The following is a 16,480-nucleotide window of genomic DNA, read 5'->3' on the forward strand; positions in this document are numbered from 1 at the left end:
TCTCTCTCTCTCTCTCTCTCTCTCTCTCTCTCTCTCTCTCTCTCTCTCTCTCTCTCAAAAAAAGAATACATATCCGGAAAAAATCGGTCTATCTGATCACTCTATTCATGTGTGACAGTATCACAGTGAATTAATAACTTCCGACCCCCCTCTCTTGCTTCCAAATCCCAAAAGTAGTACAAAAAAGAGTACACATTGAAAACCCACCCGGACACTCGAAAAAAGAGTATATATTCAAGAAAAAGAATATGAATAATCATCCTATAAATACATAATAATCATAATTTTTTGGAATGTATTCAAATAGCACATAGTGCTTACAAAACATTAATAAAGCGTTAAAAAAGCGCATGTAATCATTTTTTTAGCGCTTTATAAGTGCTGCTGTGCTACTTGGGTAACAGTTATATCAAAAGTTATTACGTGAATTTGCGGAAAATGTTCTCAAATTTGTCGTTCCATTTTGCCTATTGTAATTAATAACAGCGACATGTTCTAAATGTTTCAAAACGGCAACATAGTTAATATACGTACGTATAACAACCACATATTGAGATAAAATACGTATTGAGATAAAATAATAATATAACATTTATTAATGCAAAATTTGCCACTATGACATCACAGATATGTGTAATTGTTATTTATTTGTTATATTTATATGATGTTATAAAGATTCATCTCTATCAAAGCCGATTATGTTAATAACCGATATATAATCTTTTTTTTTTTTTCAAGAAGGAATAGATCGACGAGAACGTCGAGAATGAATCTTTATGTAATAAATACATATATATATATACAGCTAATCACAGAAAGATTGCAATACTTTTTTTTCAATAGGTATTTCAGAATGTTGTTTGCTCACCGAATGATTGGTTCTTATTTATGAATTTAACCATTTACGTTCAATCATGCTGAATTTCAAAATCCATAAAAAAAATATTGTAATCTTTCTGTACATATGTATAATATAATACATGTGCTTCCGATATCTACAGATCAGTAAATTGGGTTGCCTATCTGCCTATGACAGGGACACGCTTTACTGGTATTATTAAATATATATTTATATCATATTAAATACATTTTATATCATATTACTGAATTTGATACTGTACTCTAAAATTCAATTTCTCTTGTCTCATTCCCCGCCGGACTTGCGATCTAATCTTATTCCGCATTAAGTAAAGCGTGCCTCTGCTCATAGGCAGATAGGCATTTACTGATCTGTATGTATCGGAAGCACCCTGTATAAGAGGTAACTTTGAAGAAACAAATGATTTTTTTAGTAGCGTTATTCAATTTCTCTTGTCTCATTCTCCGCCGGACTTGTGATCTAATCTTATTCCGCATTAGTAAAGCGTGCCTCTGCTCATAGGCAGATAGGCATTTACTGATCTGTATGTATCGGAAGCACCCTGTATAAGAGGTAACTTTGAAGAAACAAATGATTTTTTTTAGTAGCGTTATATTTTATACACTTTGATTTTAATTAAGATAGTTTTTCGATAAATTGAGTTTCTACAGATTTTTTTGAAATTTGAATATTATATTTAAAATAATTTTATCTATATATTAAAATTTCAAAGACCATAGCGGTGCTAATGGTACTAATGTCGAAATAGAGATTTACCTTCAAAGCTTGACATGTAAACTCTTATACCAAGCCTTACCGAAATAACGTTTTAAAATTTGCGACAAAAATCTTCTACAGATTTAAAAAAAAATAAATATGTTATGTAGAAACATTATAGGAACTTTATAAAAAATGAGGAGGTCTAGCGATGTCGTTTTTGAATTAGAATAGTTTCAATCGCTGCGCTTGGCTTAGCGCTCAGCCATTACTGTGTCTCCAGATTTGTAATTTGATGAAATTCTCCTTCTCGCATATCGAGCGATAATTCTCTCTGGCCATCTCATTTTCTTTCTATTCGCTCATACATTCTTAGCTGACTCCTCTACTCTATGTATACAACCTCTACAACAGCATACTGTTTCAACTATCTTCAATGACTAGTGTTCGTGCACACAGATACGACACATTTTATGCGTGTGTGTATACTCGCTACAAAAGTTTCTCTCTTCAGAGAACGCGCGGAGAAGGATATTCGTACGTTGCACGCAATTAACGTTCTAGCGTGATTTTAGTCTATATCTTATTTGTTGTTGAATACCTGTTGAATATTCTAATCGTTGTTTTTGACTTTTTGACACACAATTTCTTTGTGCACTCTATCATTCATGTTAACTTATCATTTATATTCTTATAAATTATAAACAGGAAAGACTGACACGACGATCGTGTATATCAGTTCTCGCAAAGATTTGCACATTTCGGGCCAATTCCGGCGCGCTACCTCCACCACCGCTCGAGGCTCAGCGGCCGAGCCGCCGGGTGCTCTGGCTTAGAAGCGTCTCTGCAGCTTAAACATGCGAAGATCATATTTTACGTTATTAAAGAATATTTTTCTTGCAAAGTAATTTTGTTCTTAAAAAAATCAAATACTAAATTTTCTGAAACATTTTGTCATAATAATTCTTGTTAGAAATTATTCAATAATTATTATAAATTTACATCGAAACATTTTGTCATAATAATTCTTGTTAGAAATTATTCAATAATTATTATAAATTTACATCGAGAAGTTTTTAAAATAACTAACACATTTTGTCATAATAATTCTTGTCTACCAGAAATCATTCAATAATTGTTGTATAAATTTACATTGAGAAGTTTCTATATAGACTTGCGAAGATTGAAGTCAGGAAATATGTAAATCTGGAAATTCCGTGTTTTCCATACAAAATCTTATAAAATCTCAACGAGGATTCTATATCGCAATAACTATTTTCTTCTATAAGCGAATATAATTTTATCATTTTAATTAAAATGATAATTTCCTGACTTTAATCTTCGTAAGTCTGTTATAGAAATTTCTCGATGTAACATTTATTGAATGATTTGTAGTAGGCAAGAGTTATTATAACAAAATGTTTTAGAAAATTTAGTATTTGATTTTTTAAAGAAATAAAAATTATTTTGCAAGAAAAATATTTTTTAAACGTAAGGACTTCCGTACGTTTAAACTATAAAGGTGTTCCTGAGTCATGAGCGTCCGGCGGCTTGATCGCCAAGCCTCCAGTGGAGGTAGCGCCGGAATCGGCCCGAAATGTGCAAATCTCTGCGAGCACTGATGTATATTATTATTTCTAACCACAAATTCCGAAACAATTAACTGATTGCATAATATGCACTGAGAGATAGCTTTTTGTTAATTTAACAAGCCACTAGTATCTTTAACAAATAATTTGTAAATATGTAACAAATTGATTTGATGTGATTGTTGCTATACCAACCAATTATTAATAACAGAAGCAAACTACATTGTAGGAAATAATGATCTTCTATTTGAGTTTAGTATGTGATGGAAATAAAGATCATACGATGTGGGAGATAAATGCCAGTTTATTCTAAGTCGCACGAATACAATCCTTCGTCGACAGTCTCTCTAGACTGATTGACGCCGCAGTGCTGCCAACTCGCTCTCTCTTATTCATTAGAACGCGCGCTACATTTGGCCATCTCTGACTATCTGTCGTCCCAACAGAGAATAACGGAAAAGCATTACTTTACGATTTACATAACTCAAAATAAATAAAGAAAAGAGGAAAAAAGAACAAATAATAGGGATGATCACGAGATCACAGTTACGAACTAAATTTCCACGTCGATTCGAGTCCCTCTTACTTTTGATGCTTTGGTCGCAGGTTAGCTTGCCAGACACCTCAGTAAGGATGAAGGTATTTTGAAACCGGTCCACATCGGTGACTACGTATCTCGTTACCTAATTTTTCGGCTATCTTGTACATTCTCTTAAATATAGGTATGAGCTTTCGTGTTGCTCCTGTCGTGTTATCGAAATTCCTGATGGAAACTAAGTTATAGCCTATTGAATAATCGTGCGCTTCCTTACGTTTGCTATCCGCGTGCTCTTTGTTATACGCCTATGTGATTATAGGAACTTTTGTGATCGTAGGATCCTGTTGGACGCACATTTTCTAATCTCGTCTAAGTCGGAACTCTCTTGTCTGATCAAGTCTCGCAATTATTCGCTCAAGTTATCTACAGGTTTGTCTCACTGTTTTACGCCGAATAGTAATCGATTCGGTGTAAAATCTCACCGGTTACTTTATTTACCGGTTACAAAATTGTTCAATGCATGTTCGGCTTCGGGTATAACTTTGTATCAATATTTGCCTGCTGAATTGTCTGATAATTTAGCTAATATCGGAATTAGAGTCCGCTTGACTCTTTCGGCCTGGCTATTAACCTGCGAAGACTTTCGGAATTGTGGCCAACTTAACATGTTTAATTTCCCTTAAGAAATCTTCAAATTCCGTGAACTGCCTCTAATCGTAATTATTGTTTTCAGTAATGTTCGAAATATTGTCGCAAATAATCAATCGCTTCCTTATTCAAAATCGTCTTAACTGGATATAGCTTAACAAATTTTGTAAAAAAATCTATTGTAACATATAAGTGTTGTTTGATTAAACTTCTTATCTATTGATCCCGTGCAAGATTCTAAAAGGACTATTGCTCTTAGATATTAAATGAATTAATTCTTCGCGTTTCCCGTTAACCGGAGAAAAAGTAATGCATTTTAGGCAGTTCTTAACGTGACAATTCATCTTTTCGCAAAGTTTCGGGAAATCAATAACTTTCGAGAATTGCTTGGGCGGTCTTTTCGATTCTTAAATGACCTAGCTCGTGGTATTTATATAGAAAGGTTTCTTTTCATCTATTGAGGCACATAAAATATTAGCTTAGTATTGTATTTGCGATAAACTAACCCGTTCCTTAATTCATAAAATTTCCGATAATTCCAATTTACCACGGATCTTTAAAATTTTGGGATCTTGTCCTTGATACATTGCCCTATTACATCCACTCAAAGAGATTTTCTTCAATTATACCAATGATTCGGTTAAGAGTATCTATGTGACGCATACGCGTATCTGCTCTATATTCTATCTATATTCTAACTCGTAGTCGTAATCTAATACAATAATACGATTGCTTACCGCTCTGCGATTCACGTCTCTCTTTTTTAACGTCATTATAACTGTGCTACAGTCCATTATAATCTTAAACTTCACACCCTGAAGATTCCAAATCATTCTAAAACATAAATAATCAAGGCAAGCGTCGTTTGAAACTGTGCAAATTCGTTTTCTAATCCATCGTTCTAGAATAATAGAACACCGGATACATTTTCTTGTCGGATTTCTTTTGCATAAGAATCACTTCATAACTTGTCAAACTTGCGTCGCAGTGCAGTTCGGATCGTTTGGATTATAGATTTCCAAAATTGGGGCTTCCGTAAGTTTGGTTTTCAATGGCTTAAAAGCTTTATGTTCTAATTCACTTGAACGTCGCGTTTATTTTCGTCGTCAAGTTGTAGAGAGCCTTAGCAATAGATACAAAATGTTCTACTTTCGGAAATAGGAACAGAGTCCAATAAACTGCGCATGTCTCACGTATTTCTGAGAATATTTTTCAACGTCTCTACTCTACATCGTGTCAGCTTCACGCCCTGTCCCGAGATTACATAGCCGAGATACTCTATTTCCGTTTGTAAGAAATGACATTTGTCGATACTCCAATAATAATCCGTAATTCCAAATGATTTTCCGATAAAGTTTTGAATACCTGTTTTATAATCTCTAAATGATATTCTAGCATCTCGGTCGTTACCAAGATGTCGTCCATATAAATTGCCATATCGTCTGCTCAGGTTCAATCAAAACGAGATTTATACGCTGAAATGCTGCTAGCGCAGTACGGAGTCCGAAAGACATTCTTAGCTCGTACTGATATAATAGAGTTACGAACAATGTATACTTAGTTAACTCTCTTCCGCCACCCGTAGTGAAACCGGTCTTATAAATTTAATGACGAAAAGTATTTCTTGTTTTCCACGATTGCTAATTGATCTTCAAGAGGATAATTGTCCCTAACGATAATCTTATTGAGGACCCGATAGTCGACATATAAACGTAGTTTCCCGTTTCTCTTTTATGTACGTATAATGGGGGATGCAAATTCCGAATCACTTTCTCGTATGTATCTTTTTCGTAAAAGTTTGTCTAATTACTCGAAACTTCTGTTGTCTGTCGTGGACATGAACTATGGAATGGTTCTGTCTTCGCTAATCGCATTTTAATTCCGTCTCGTTTAAAGCCTCGGGAAGTCTAATAAAATTCTTAGAAGATTTGTCTTAATTTTTCCCTAGCGTCATAAGGTATTGTGTTATTGTGGTGAGATTTATTTGTAAGCCATCTGCCAAACTGATTTCCTTTTCAATTTCAAACGTTAATACTCATGATTTTCTGCCCGGCGTTGTTATCATTGAGAGTTATCAATTGAATTTTCTTAATATGTCCCTATCTACTAAAGCTGATGTCAATGTCGTATCTTCGGGTTCTATATAAATTCTTAACTTTTCTCTGATCTCATTGTCGTAACTGTTGTCAGGTAAACCTTACCTGAGAAACTTAATTGCACTCCTTTACATCCGGAATAATCGCGATCTGACGCGTCTAATCAAATAACGGCGTCGACAAAGAGTTTCTTTAATGGAGTTAACGGAGCTACCCATGTCCAAGAGCATATAATCTAAACATAATATTCGGAAACTAGAGTCTTCTAATTCGTAAATGATCTTATGCTCAATACCTTTTTCTTCTGGATCTTCGTACATGTTGGATATCTATGGGACCTCCTCTTCTTCTTTCCGATCCTTGTTCGACAATTTACCCCCATATGAAGAAATTGCCACAAGTGTAGCATGAGCCTCATTCTCTTTGAGATTTCTGACAGTCTTTCGCAAAATGTTCCGGCTGATTACAGTTGTAGCACTTGCTTTTCACCATTTTCTTCCTTTACCTTCGACTTCTGTGCTTAACTTCGAGATTCCCTCGATTTCTCAGCAGCTGGTTTCTTCCCGGGACATGTTCTTCTTTGCCCGATTCGGAAAAGAGATTTTGTGGAATCCGTTCAATAAATTTCATATCAAGTACGAAATTCTGCATTCGTGTCTAATTTTGCAACATTAAGTCTGGTATCCACTAAATAATTCACTAAGTCATTTTCTTGGTACCAGGTTCTTTAAAATAAGTTTTTCGTAGTAATAATTATGGAAGGATTCGTTCGTCTATCACGTTCTTATTTCAAATTTCTTAAGACGATCCATTCTGTTCGATCGCTGATCAAATCCGTCCTTCATTGCTAAGAATAGTTCGTTGAGCGTCATTTCTGTGTGCTCTGACTTCTTCGAGCGAAACCATCTGTCCCCTCTCATCTTAAGCTTAGAACTAATAATTATCTTCATAATTGCATCGTCCACCATAAAAAGCCTTCTGACAAGTCGAACTTGCTTCTCTCACTTCTCAAAATAACGATTTGTTCCCTCGAACTCGCCTAATAAGTCTCCAATGCCTTTGACATCCGCTTGTAATTGTGGTATTGCACTATAACTCTGGTTGCTGGAATTGTAATTTTCGTGTGGCTTTTGCTCTCTTGACGACCGATCGCCAGATTTTCTTCGTTTCCTCTATTCGTCAACTCTAATTTTCGTTGCGCTAACAACTGCTTCTGATCATGCCATCTCTTCTCGCTAATTCAAGTTCCTGACGCAGCAGATCATTTCTGTCGCATTCTAGTCTAAGCTGATCATTCTCTCGTTCGTCATTCTCTCCGTAAACAGGTCCGACCTCATCCATCCATGTTCCATTTGAATCGCCTCCATTAATCTCTTTCGACTTTCAGAGGGTGACACATTGCGCTATTTCTAGTTCGGCTACCGTACACTGATTTGCTCTTTTCATAATGATGGCGTCTCTCACTACTCATAATAAATGTAAAAATAGAGTACTCTTTAGCTGTACTCCTTAACTGTCAATCATGTTCATTAGATGTCGGTCTATCCTCTGCGCTCGCGGGTCCGAATTATTATCTAAAGTAGCGGCTATCTTACCAGCTGGCGCTGGTGTCATCAACGCTGGATGGCGACTTTTCGTTCTCTGCCGATATCGTTTCGCAACGTGACGCGCAGTGATTCTCGAATGACGCCTATACGCGTCCGATTCAAGATAACAGACGAGGTGCATTGCTGGTTTTTTGACGCACAAGATGGCCCGTCTCGTCACTTCCCGCCCGTAACATGTTCTCGTAATTCGACCGTTCCAGTCATGAGCTCGGCATATATAAATTCGGTTTCCGATAGTTTATAAGTTGTACACCAGCACAATGCTCGATGGCTCGTTATACGAACTCATAATTCGTTCTCTTAACGTAAGATTTCACTCACGGCAAATCTTTCTTCTCGGCAAATCCGTAGAAGATATATCCCACTTCTGAAGTTATAGGAAATAATGGCCTTCTGTTTGAGTCAGTGATAGTAATAAAAATCACTTGATGTAGGAGATAAGTGCCGGTTTATTCTGAGCCACACGGATACAATCCTTCGCCGGCGGTCTCTCTAGACTGATTAATGCCGCAGTGCTGCCAACTCGCTCTCTCTTATTCACTAAAACGCGCGCTACAACATGAAATCTTTTCTGCTACCTAAGACTTTATTTGCTAGTGGTATTAATTATTTGTTACATTATCAAATAAATGAAATGATTTACAATAGAGAAATTATTTATAATAATTTATTCAACGTTTTTTTATCCAATCATCATATTTGTTATTCCTCGATTTGTTCTTATAGCAAAATCATTTCTCTTAAGATGCAAAAATAAATGCAATGATATATGCTGAATTACTGTGAATAAGCAACAAATAATTTAAGAAACTATCGTAATTTCGTAATCGAAGTTATTTTTTAGGAAAGTATAATCTCATAACTTTTGTGATATAAATTACTGCTACAGACCACAATATACATTCCTGCATGTAACCAAAGCATGCATAATTTATATCTTTTTCCATTATGGCTTAATGATGTAAATATATTTTGTATTTGTTGTTACGCGCGTGCGTCATGTCTTGTAATGAATTTAGATAATTCCGCGTTTATGAATTACTGTGTTAAGATGCAGCGGTTCTCATTTCTATTCCATCGCTGTCAGTAGAAATGTTATGAATTCTTATGTTAAGAATAGCTAATAGTCGTGGATTGAATATTTTTGCATTACATTATGCATCGCTGCCGAGCGCAGAGTGGGAGGAAAGAGAGAGATGATGTCCGGCGCGACGCACATAGGATTGAAAGAGTAGCAGAATAGTTATTAGAGTAAGAGAGGTATGATTAGAGTGAGAGCGAGTCTCGAGCGGCAAACCATAAGACTGCTAGCGCTGACGTATCGCATGCTACAGGAATCCTTTATATTTTTTTAATTGATCTATTATAATTGATTTAGAATTTTAACTTAATAGTTACTATTCTCTTGAAATGAAATTCGACATTGTTCTTCATCAATATGAGGCATCGTGAGTTATTTGACTGAGCAATTTATAATATGAATTATTTGTTATATTTGCCATTGATGTCAATGCTTCAGCGAATAATTGAAATCGTAACAAAATGTCAAATTGATTAATGTTCATTTAGCAAAGAAATTAACGATGAATCCGAGCAATTCAAACCGTTTCATCATTTCATATCCTTCGGGAGGGGAGGAATGGATTGAATGAAAGTTGAATATAACGCCATATTAAAGTTTGAATTATTGCTGGCTGACACGCTGATTATATTGATGCGGATTTCTTGGTTGGTCATTCTACCGAGAATATTTCTATTTATATTACCGATGCGGATGATTGAATAATAGCATTAGAAGAACAGAATTAGAAATTAATTATAGAAGAAACAGATAGTAATGAAGGGAAAAATTGAGTAGCTCCTACAAGTGCGGTCAGTCCGAGGGGTATAGGAAAGAGGAAGCTTGAAAGAAATTAATACAATGTACTTTTTTCTTTTCTTTGTATTGCAAATATTGAGAAATATTCCACCAGCATTTCGATCAAGCATGACTTGATCACAAATGACGAAGACTGCCGAATGAATCCTCAGCTCGATTTTTATCCCGTTTATATAGGCGCTAGTCAGTGGCGCTTGCAAGTTGGGAGGAAGGGGAATTCCTCAGCTCGAATTTTCTGGAATTGGTAATACGTGCAGAATTTAGAAAATCCATATTTTTCATATGGAAATATTAGTCACATCGAGCTGAAATTCGATGGTTGCCATAGTTGAATTCAATTTAGAACTGACAGATCAAATTAGTTTCGCGTTAATTGGTGGAATTTTAAAGTAATTAACAAATTAAATTTTGGGCCTTTTTCCATGGTCCGCGCTGCTCCTTCTCCGACTCTCAATTGGTTGGCGCTCGCTACGTGATAAATTCGCGTTTACTTATCTGTTTCAGGCTAATTAAGACGGCATGTTGGCCAAAAGATGGTAATCAACCAAAAATGTATTAACTATAACGCGAGATTTTGAAATTAACAGTATTCTCGGCCAGAGCGGCTGAAATCCCACTAAGGATTCGGAGCGACACGTCCATCCGCGGGCCGTGATTGGTACGCGATAGTATATAGCTTATTTTTATTCTGAGAGATTATAAGTGTGTTTCGATCGGATTAATTTTTCTTAAACTTCATGCAGGATGATAATGACATGACGTTCCCAACATAATTCCTTAACTCCGCGTGGAGTTATCTTGCCTGGAATTTCATCAATACATCGGCACGCGGCACGCAGTGTCGGTATGACAGAATCATACTACGCCGAATGAGTTTTCGCTAGAAATATCCGCAATCATTATTAATAGAAATACCTTAGACGATGTGAGATTAAATAACGAAAAATAATTCAGCGAAATGAAAAGACAAAAAAGAAAATAAAATTATATTTCTACGGAAAGCAGGACGTAACATTGAATAGAAGGTATACCAGATCACGATTGAACGAGTCCAATTAAGATGTTTAGAACCATTTTATTAATTATCAAAAGATATTTATGGAACGTTTCGACTTAACTTATTTCTCCTCAACTATAAATTAATAATTACAAAAATTAATAATCACAAAAAAAAATTATTTAAGAAGCATAAAAATGATAGAATATGAAGAGAATCGTTGTATAAATTTCTTATATCTTTTATTGATAATGGAGAATGACGTAATCGTGGATTTCTTTAAAAAAAAAAGACTTATTCTGGTAAATATTTTTCTTATACAGGGTATAAGATAATTCTTCCGACAGAGTTCGTGGGCATGTAGAGCGGACTAAAAGAGAGACGAAATGTTCTGTACCATTTTATAATTTTCGCAATAGTTAACGAAATATTAATCTCTAAAGATCAAATACGCGCGTCCGCCCAGCCTATTACTATCAAGTATACGCTTATTGATGACTTGGCGCGCGGACCGTGAAGAGTGAGATGGTCTAGCAAGGCTTGCCAGACGCATATATATATTTATATATTTATATATTATTTATATATTTATATATATATATATATATATATATAAATATATATGTTTATTTATTTAAGCTGTATATTCACATAAACGTATGATACATATATATATATATATACATATATAGTTACATAGTTACATATATATATATATATATATATATATATATACCATATGTTTATATATACAGTTACAGATAAATATTTAAGTACATTTCATCTGTTACAAATTACTGTGTGTGAGTGTGCTGGTATAGATGTTAGAAGAAATGGAATGTGGATTGGATTGGAACCTATTGGAAGTGTACATTAATTTTAAAGGATTTTCAAGAGATGGCATAACTAGTACTATCGCATCGGGCCATATTATTGCTACAATCATGTTCGAAGCACCATGTGGCTTTAGTTTTCAGTATGTATCATTTTGCCGAAGTGTAAGCAACATTGTTTTTTGAGCATTGAATATGTCGAATTTTATACCAACAAAACGCAATTTGCGGAAAGCTTTGCTTTTTTTATCTCTATTTGAAGAAAAATGCTGCTGAAAGTCAACGAACTTAGTTCCGACGCTTTAAAAAAAATGATTTTTGACACAGGAACGTCCAGCCAAAAAAGTTTGAAGATGAGGATGTTACGTCCAGTATGCATGGAGTTTAGGGAGTGAACGCAACAGGAAATTATTAGACCGATTTATTAGACCGATTTGGTCGTGTCCAAGCTCTGGATCGCAAGCAAGTTGTGAGGAAGAACGCAAATCGGGAGGCATTTTGCTTCATCCTGAGCCGGAAGTCATATGAAGGACGAAGTGGAAACTTCAATTCCACGGACACACGAGTCGGACGTACTTTTAATTTAAAGCTCAAACTGGATCAGTATGTCGGCTCGTGTTGTTAGTCCCCACTAGGTGACGATGACGAGGGGCGAAAAAACTATGTGAACGCACTAAAAATTTGGTCGTCTTTAAAGAGAGAACAAGAAAAAGAGGCACATAGTGTACTGCAGCAAAATCCAAGACTTACTATTTGGCGATAGCGATATATCAAGTGCCTGAGAGACCGTTGGAGAGAGTGCCATCGACTGTGGAATGCTGGGCGCCAGGTCCGCTTCGCCAATTTCCCCGATCAGCCAATATCATTAGTCTTAGATTGATAGTATGATTTTATTAAATTGTACTGATTTTAGAAAAAGACTGCAGAAAAAGAGCTTCGAGAATCGGATGAAGTCTTTTTCAAAGGTCCCGACACAACTATAGCTTCCAAAAACTCAAAGAAAAATCACACTGAGGGCCGCGGTTTTTATACTAATCACGCCTGATTATTCAAGTTCGGATTGGTGGAATAGATTTCGTTAACTAATAGTAGGATTTTTCTTTGTTCTCGAATTAAAGATTTTGGAGGAAGAAAGGATGTTGACCGGATTCTGTAGTGTGAAAAAGTGTTCTCTTAAATTTTATGACCTTAATATTTATGGGAAAACGCACGTACATATTGCGTCAAGAAAGCGTACATGCAACGTCGGCACGAGATCACTCAGAATATATCTCTGAACATCGCGTGTCACTTCTTAGATTTTGTGATCACGGACTTGTGTGAATCGTCTGCGACTTAACCGTTAAAATTTTGGCGCCAATCTTACACTTCCAATGACATATTTATTATTATTTTAGCCGCAATGTCCGAAGGGCACTAACTTGATATTCTTTTGATCTCCGCTCGTACACCGATTTTTAGTTTATTTCAGAGCGACATTTACGAAGAGATACTGGATTCTTCGTTTAGTTTTTAATGTGGAAAAGAAAATTTTTAGTCTTCTCTAGGTTATAACGCTCAACTTATTCGTTATTCATAGCTATCTCTTTATTTCGTGAATGAATTCCATTCATGAATGAATTCCAGATCTCCTCGAAGGAAGAGTCGTGGGAGTAACAGTCGTGAGAGTCTATTGAACGTAACAAGGAAGTGAAAACTTTACTCAATCAAGATCTGACACAAAAAAAGAACAGAATCATTAAATGTTGATCGGTCAATGATTTCCAGACGTTTGAAAGCCATTGAAACGATTCAAAAGCAAGGAAATTGGTGCCGTACGAGTTGAAGCCGAGGGATGTCGAAAAGTGCAAAATGATCTGTGAATTATTGCTTCAAAGACAGAAGAAAAAGTTTTTGCGTCGTATCGTGACGGGTGATAAAAAATGGATATGCTACGATAATCCGAAGCGCAAAAAATCATGGTGTAGGCCAGATGAACCATCAACATCGACAGCAAAGCTGAATATTCATGGCGCCAAGTTCATGCTCTGTATTTGGTGGGATCAGCTGGGTGTTACAAGTTACTCCAATTCAACGAAACTATCACTGAGGAACACTACCAATAACAATTGATGCAATTGAGCCAAGCATTGAAGTAAAAACAACCAGATTACGCGAGAAGACACAACAAAGTGATTTTCGCATCATTAGATGATTATGAACTGCTCACATTTTAATTGATTCTACTTTAAACGTCATTCTGAAACTGTCTGTTCTTCACCTCAGTGAGAATCGACTATCGTGGCAACTAATTCGGCACTGTACTGAACGATTCTAGAAGCTCTGGCAAAACTACTATATCAATATCTTGCAACAAAGAACGAAGTGAAATAAAGTGCAATCACCAAATAGAAACCATGATTCTGTTACGCAATGCCAATATCCCCCCCCTCCCCCCCGTGTAAATGAGAAGTTGGAAGAATCACTCATTGTAAGAATTGACCCGCGTTGTGCGAGTCAAGACTGCAACCGCGGAATACAAACGACTCAGTACAATTGTGCATACTTTTAATTGAAAGCGCGGCCGATGCACAATCTAATCCTACATAGTAAAACTATTCACAATGTTAAATTCGAAACACTTATCCAGTTTTCCTTACAATAGTGACAGCTATGCCACAACTTAAGAACCTCTATACAATTATAAATCGAATCGAATTGGGTCGATCATAAAAAAGAATTTGAACAAGTAATAATTGTCGTGGAGCTTTATCTCCAATTTCGATATCAAGACAACATTGTAAGAGTTGTTTCTTAATGTACATCAAATCCTCTCTTCTTTATCTCTAAGCGCGTAAAGAGATTTAAATTTTCTTAAAAATTATATATAAAATCTGTTCAATGCACTAAAGGCAAGAGGATGCGTAGTCCGGCAGGTTGCCCAATCACCGGAAATATTTTAATAAAAAAGTCCGATGAACGGGTAGGGTTCCTTCATGTCGCTCATTGCAAAGTTATAGTTAAACTATCGTTTCGAGGCAGGCAATGTTGGAACGCGAGCGGAGCTGGCGATCATCGCCAAACATATTATTGTAAGTTCGCGAAATCTGCGGCGCTACCGTCCGAAGCTCGCATTACGATGATACTCAGATAAGACTTCGATCGCCATCATGACGCTCACTGTTTGAGAAATGACGTAGCCGGCAGTATAATTGAAGAGCGAATCGATTTCGTTTAAATCTTGTTCTGTCTCTCGATACTATTGAGCTTTCTTAGTGAATGTGATACATTGCGTCACTTGCGGTATCAAGAACTTCATATTAATCTATATAAAGGAGCATGATCAATGCACATCATTGTTAACAAAAAAAAGGTCGAGCCTTGCACAACAGATAAATTGGCGCGCAGATCATTGTGAGAGACAATCACAATTGAACTCGCGGGCCCATGTACTCGCTAATAATCGATCGGTCAATTGCTCATATACTATTCGACGACAACGGAAGTCATTGTTTATGCCTGTGCTACATGCATGCGAGTTATTGTAATAAAGACTGTGCTAATACATATTGAACTATATCAAATGTTATTTCTCGTGGAATTCCGCCATCCAGTCGAATTCAAGACTAATCACTTCAATCGAAGCGAGAGCCAGCCGCATCGTGCATTTGAGCGCTTCCGTCGAATTTTCTCCTAATGATTTTCTTTGCAATGCAATCTTTCCTCCACTTCTGCTTCAACAATAACAGAAAATTTGAAAAAAATAACATTTTATTTCTGTACATGAATACATGAGTGCGACCATGGCATAGCGGCAGCGCACGAGATCTATGCCAGAGATCCCGGGTTTGATCTTACAGAACTGAAAAATTTATCGAACGCTCGTAACTCCTCTCGGCAGGCAATGACAAACCACCGAGAGTATCTTTGCCAAGAAAACTTCTCTGAAGAGAACAAAAATCGTCGTTTGGAATCGATTTTAAATAATAGGTCCCATATGATCATGTACAATCAGCGTGCGCATCACAGTCATATGAGAGAAATCATCATGCTCGATTATGGGCAATAAGACTAAAGAGAGATTTCTACTATACATATACAATATTAAATACTATTTTATACTTCCATTTATATTTAATTGATATATATAATAAGCTAATCGTAACCCAAACATGGTATATGGGTTAAGTTATTATATACCATTAAATTTTCCGAATATTTCTGAGTATTTCTGAAAAATAATTTTTTTGTTAATAACTTCTTAACGAAGGACGAGCAATGGCTAAAATTTGTTGGAGGTTACTCTGAGTTATGATCTTGACAACATATATCAAAGTCAAGATGATTGGAGCTCTCCTATTCGGCATATTTACTATTAATAAAATCTAAACATCTTAATTGGGCAACAATTGTGATCTAGTATTCCTTCTATTCAATTTATTTATTGTGCATTTATACAAGCGTAAATTTCACATATTATATGGGAGTACAAATTAGTTCGGTCCGTTTCCCTAAAGATGGCTCCAGCTGTTGTGAATTTATAGTGTTTAGTGGTTTATAGTGACAGCTGATTTTAGCGGTTTCAGAGAGGTTAAACATCTGCTAATAATATTCAGTTTATATCGCTTTGAGTTTCATACAAAAACCTTGATTTTTATTGTGTTTGAAATGTCGAGTTAACCAAGCAGCATTTGCGGGAGGTTTTGATTTTTTGCTTTAATTGGAAGAAAAGTGCGGC

At 35.9% G+C, this 16,480-nt stretch overlaps 1 protein-coding gene across 1 annotated transcript in view; it reads left to right on the top strand.

Moving 5' to 3' along the window:
• Nucleotides 1-12,808, top strand: part of LOC105623705 — a 72,267-nt gene extending 59,459 nt beyond the window's left edge. Inside the window, exons 5-7 of the mRNA XM_012205090.1 lie at nucleotides 11,752-11,906; nucleotides 12,026-12,134; nucleotides 12,677-12,808. Of these exons, the coding sequence (XP_012060480.1) occupies nucleotides 11,752-11,906; nucleotides 12,026-12,134; nucleotides 12,677-12,808 (396 nt within the window). The remainder of the gene's footprint in view (nucleotides 1-11,751; nucleotides 11,907-12,025; nucleotides 12,135-12,676) is intronic.
• The last annotated feature ends 3,672 nt before the right edge of the window (nucleotides 12,809-16,480 follow it).

Source organism: Atta cephalotes, assembly GCF_000143395.1.
Source record: "Atta cephalotes unplaced genomic scaffold scaffold00002, whole genome shotgun sequence".
In the NCBI taxonomy this organism is placed as follows: Eukaryota; Metazoa; Arthropoda; class Insecta; order Hymenoptera; family Formicidae; genus Atta; species Atta cephalotes.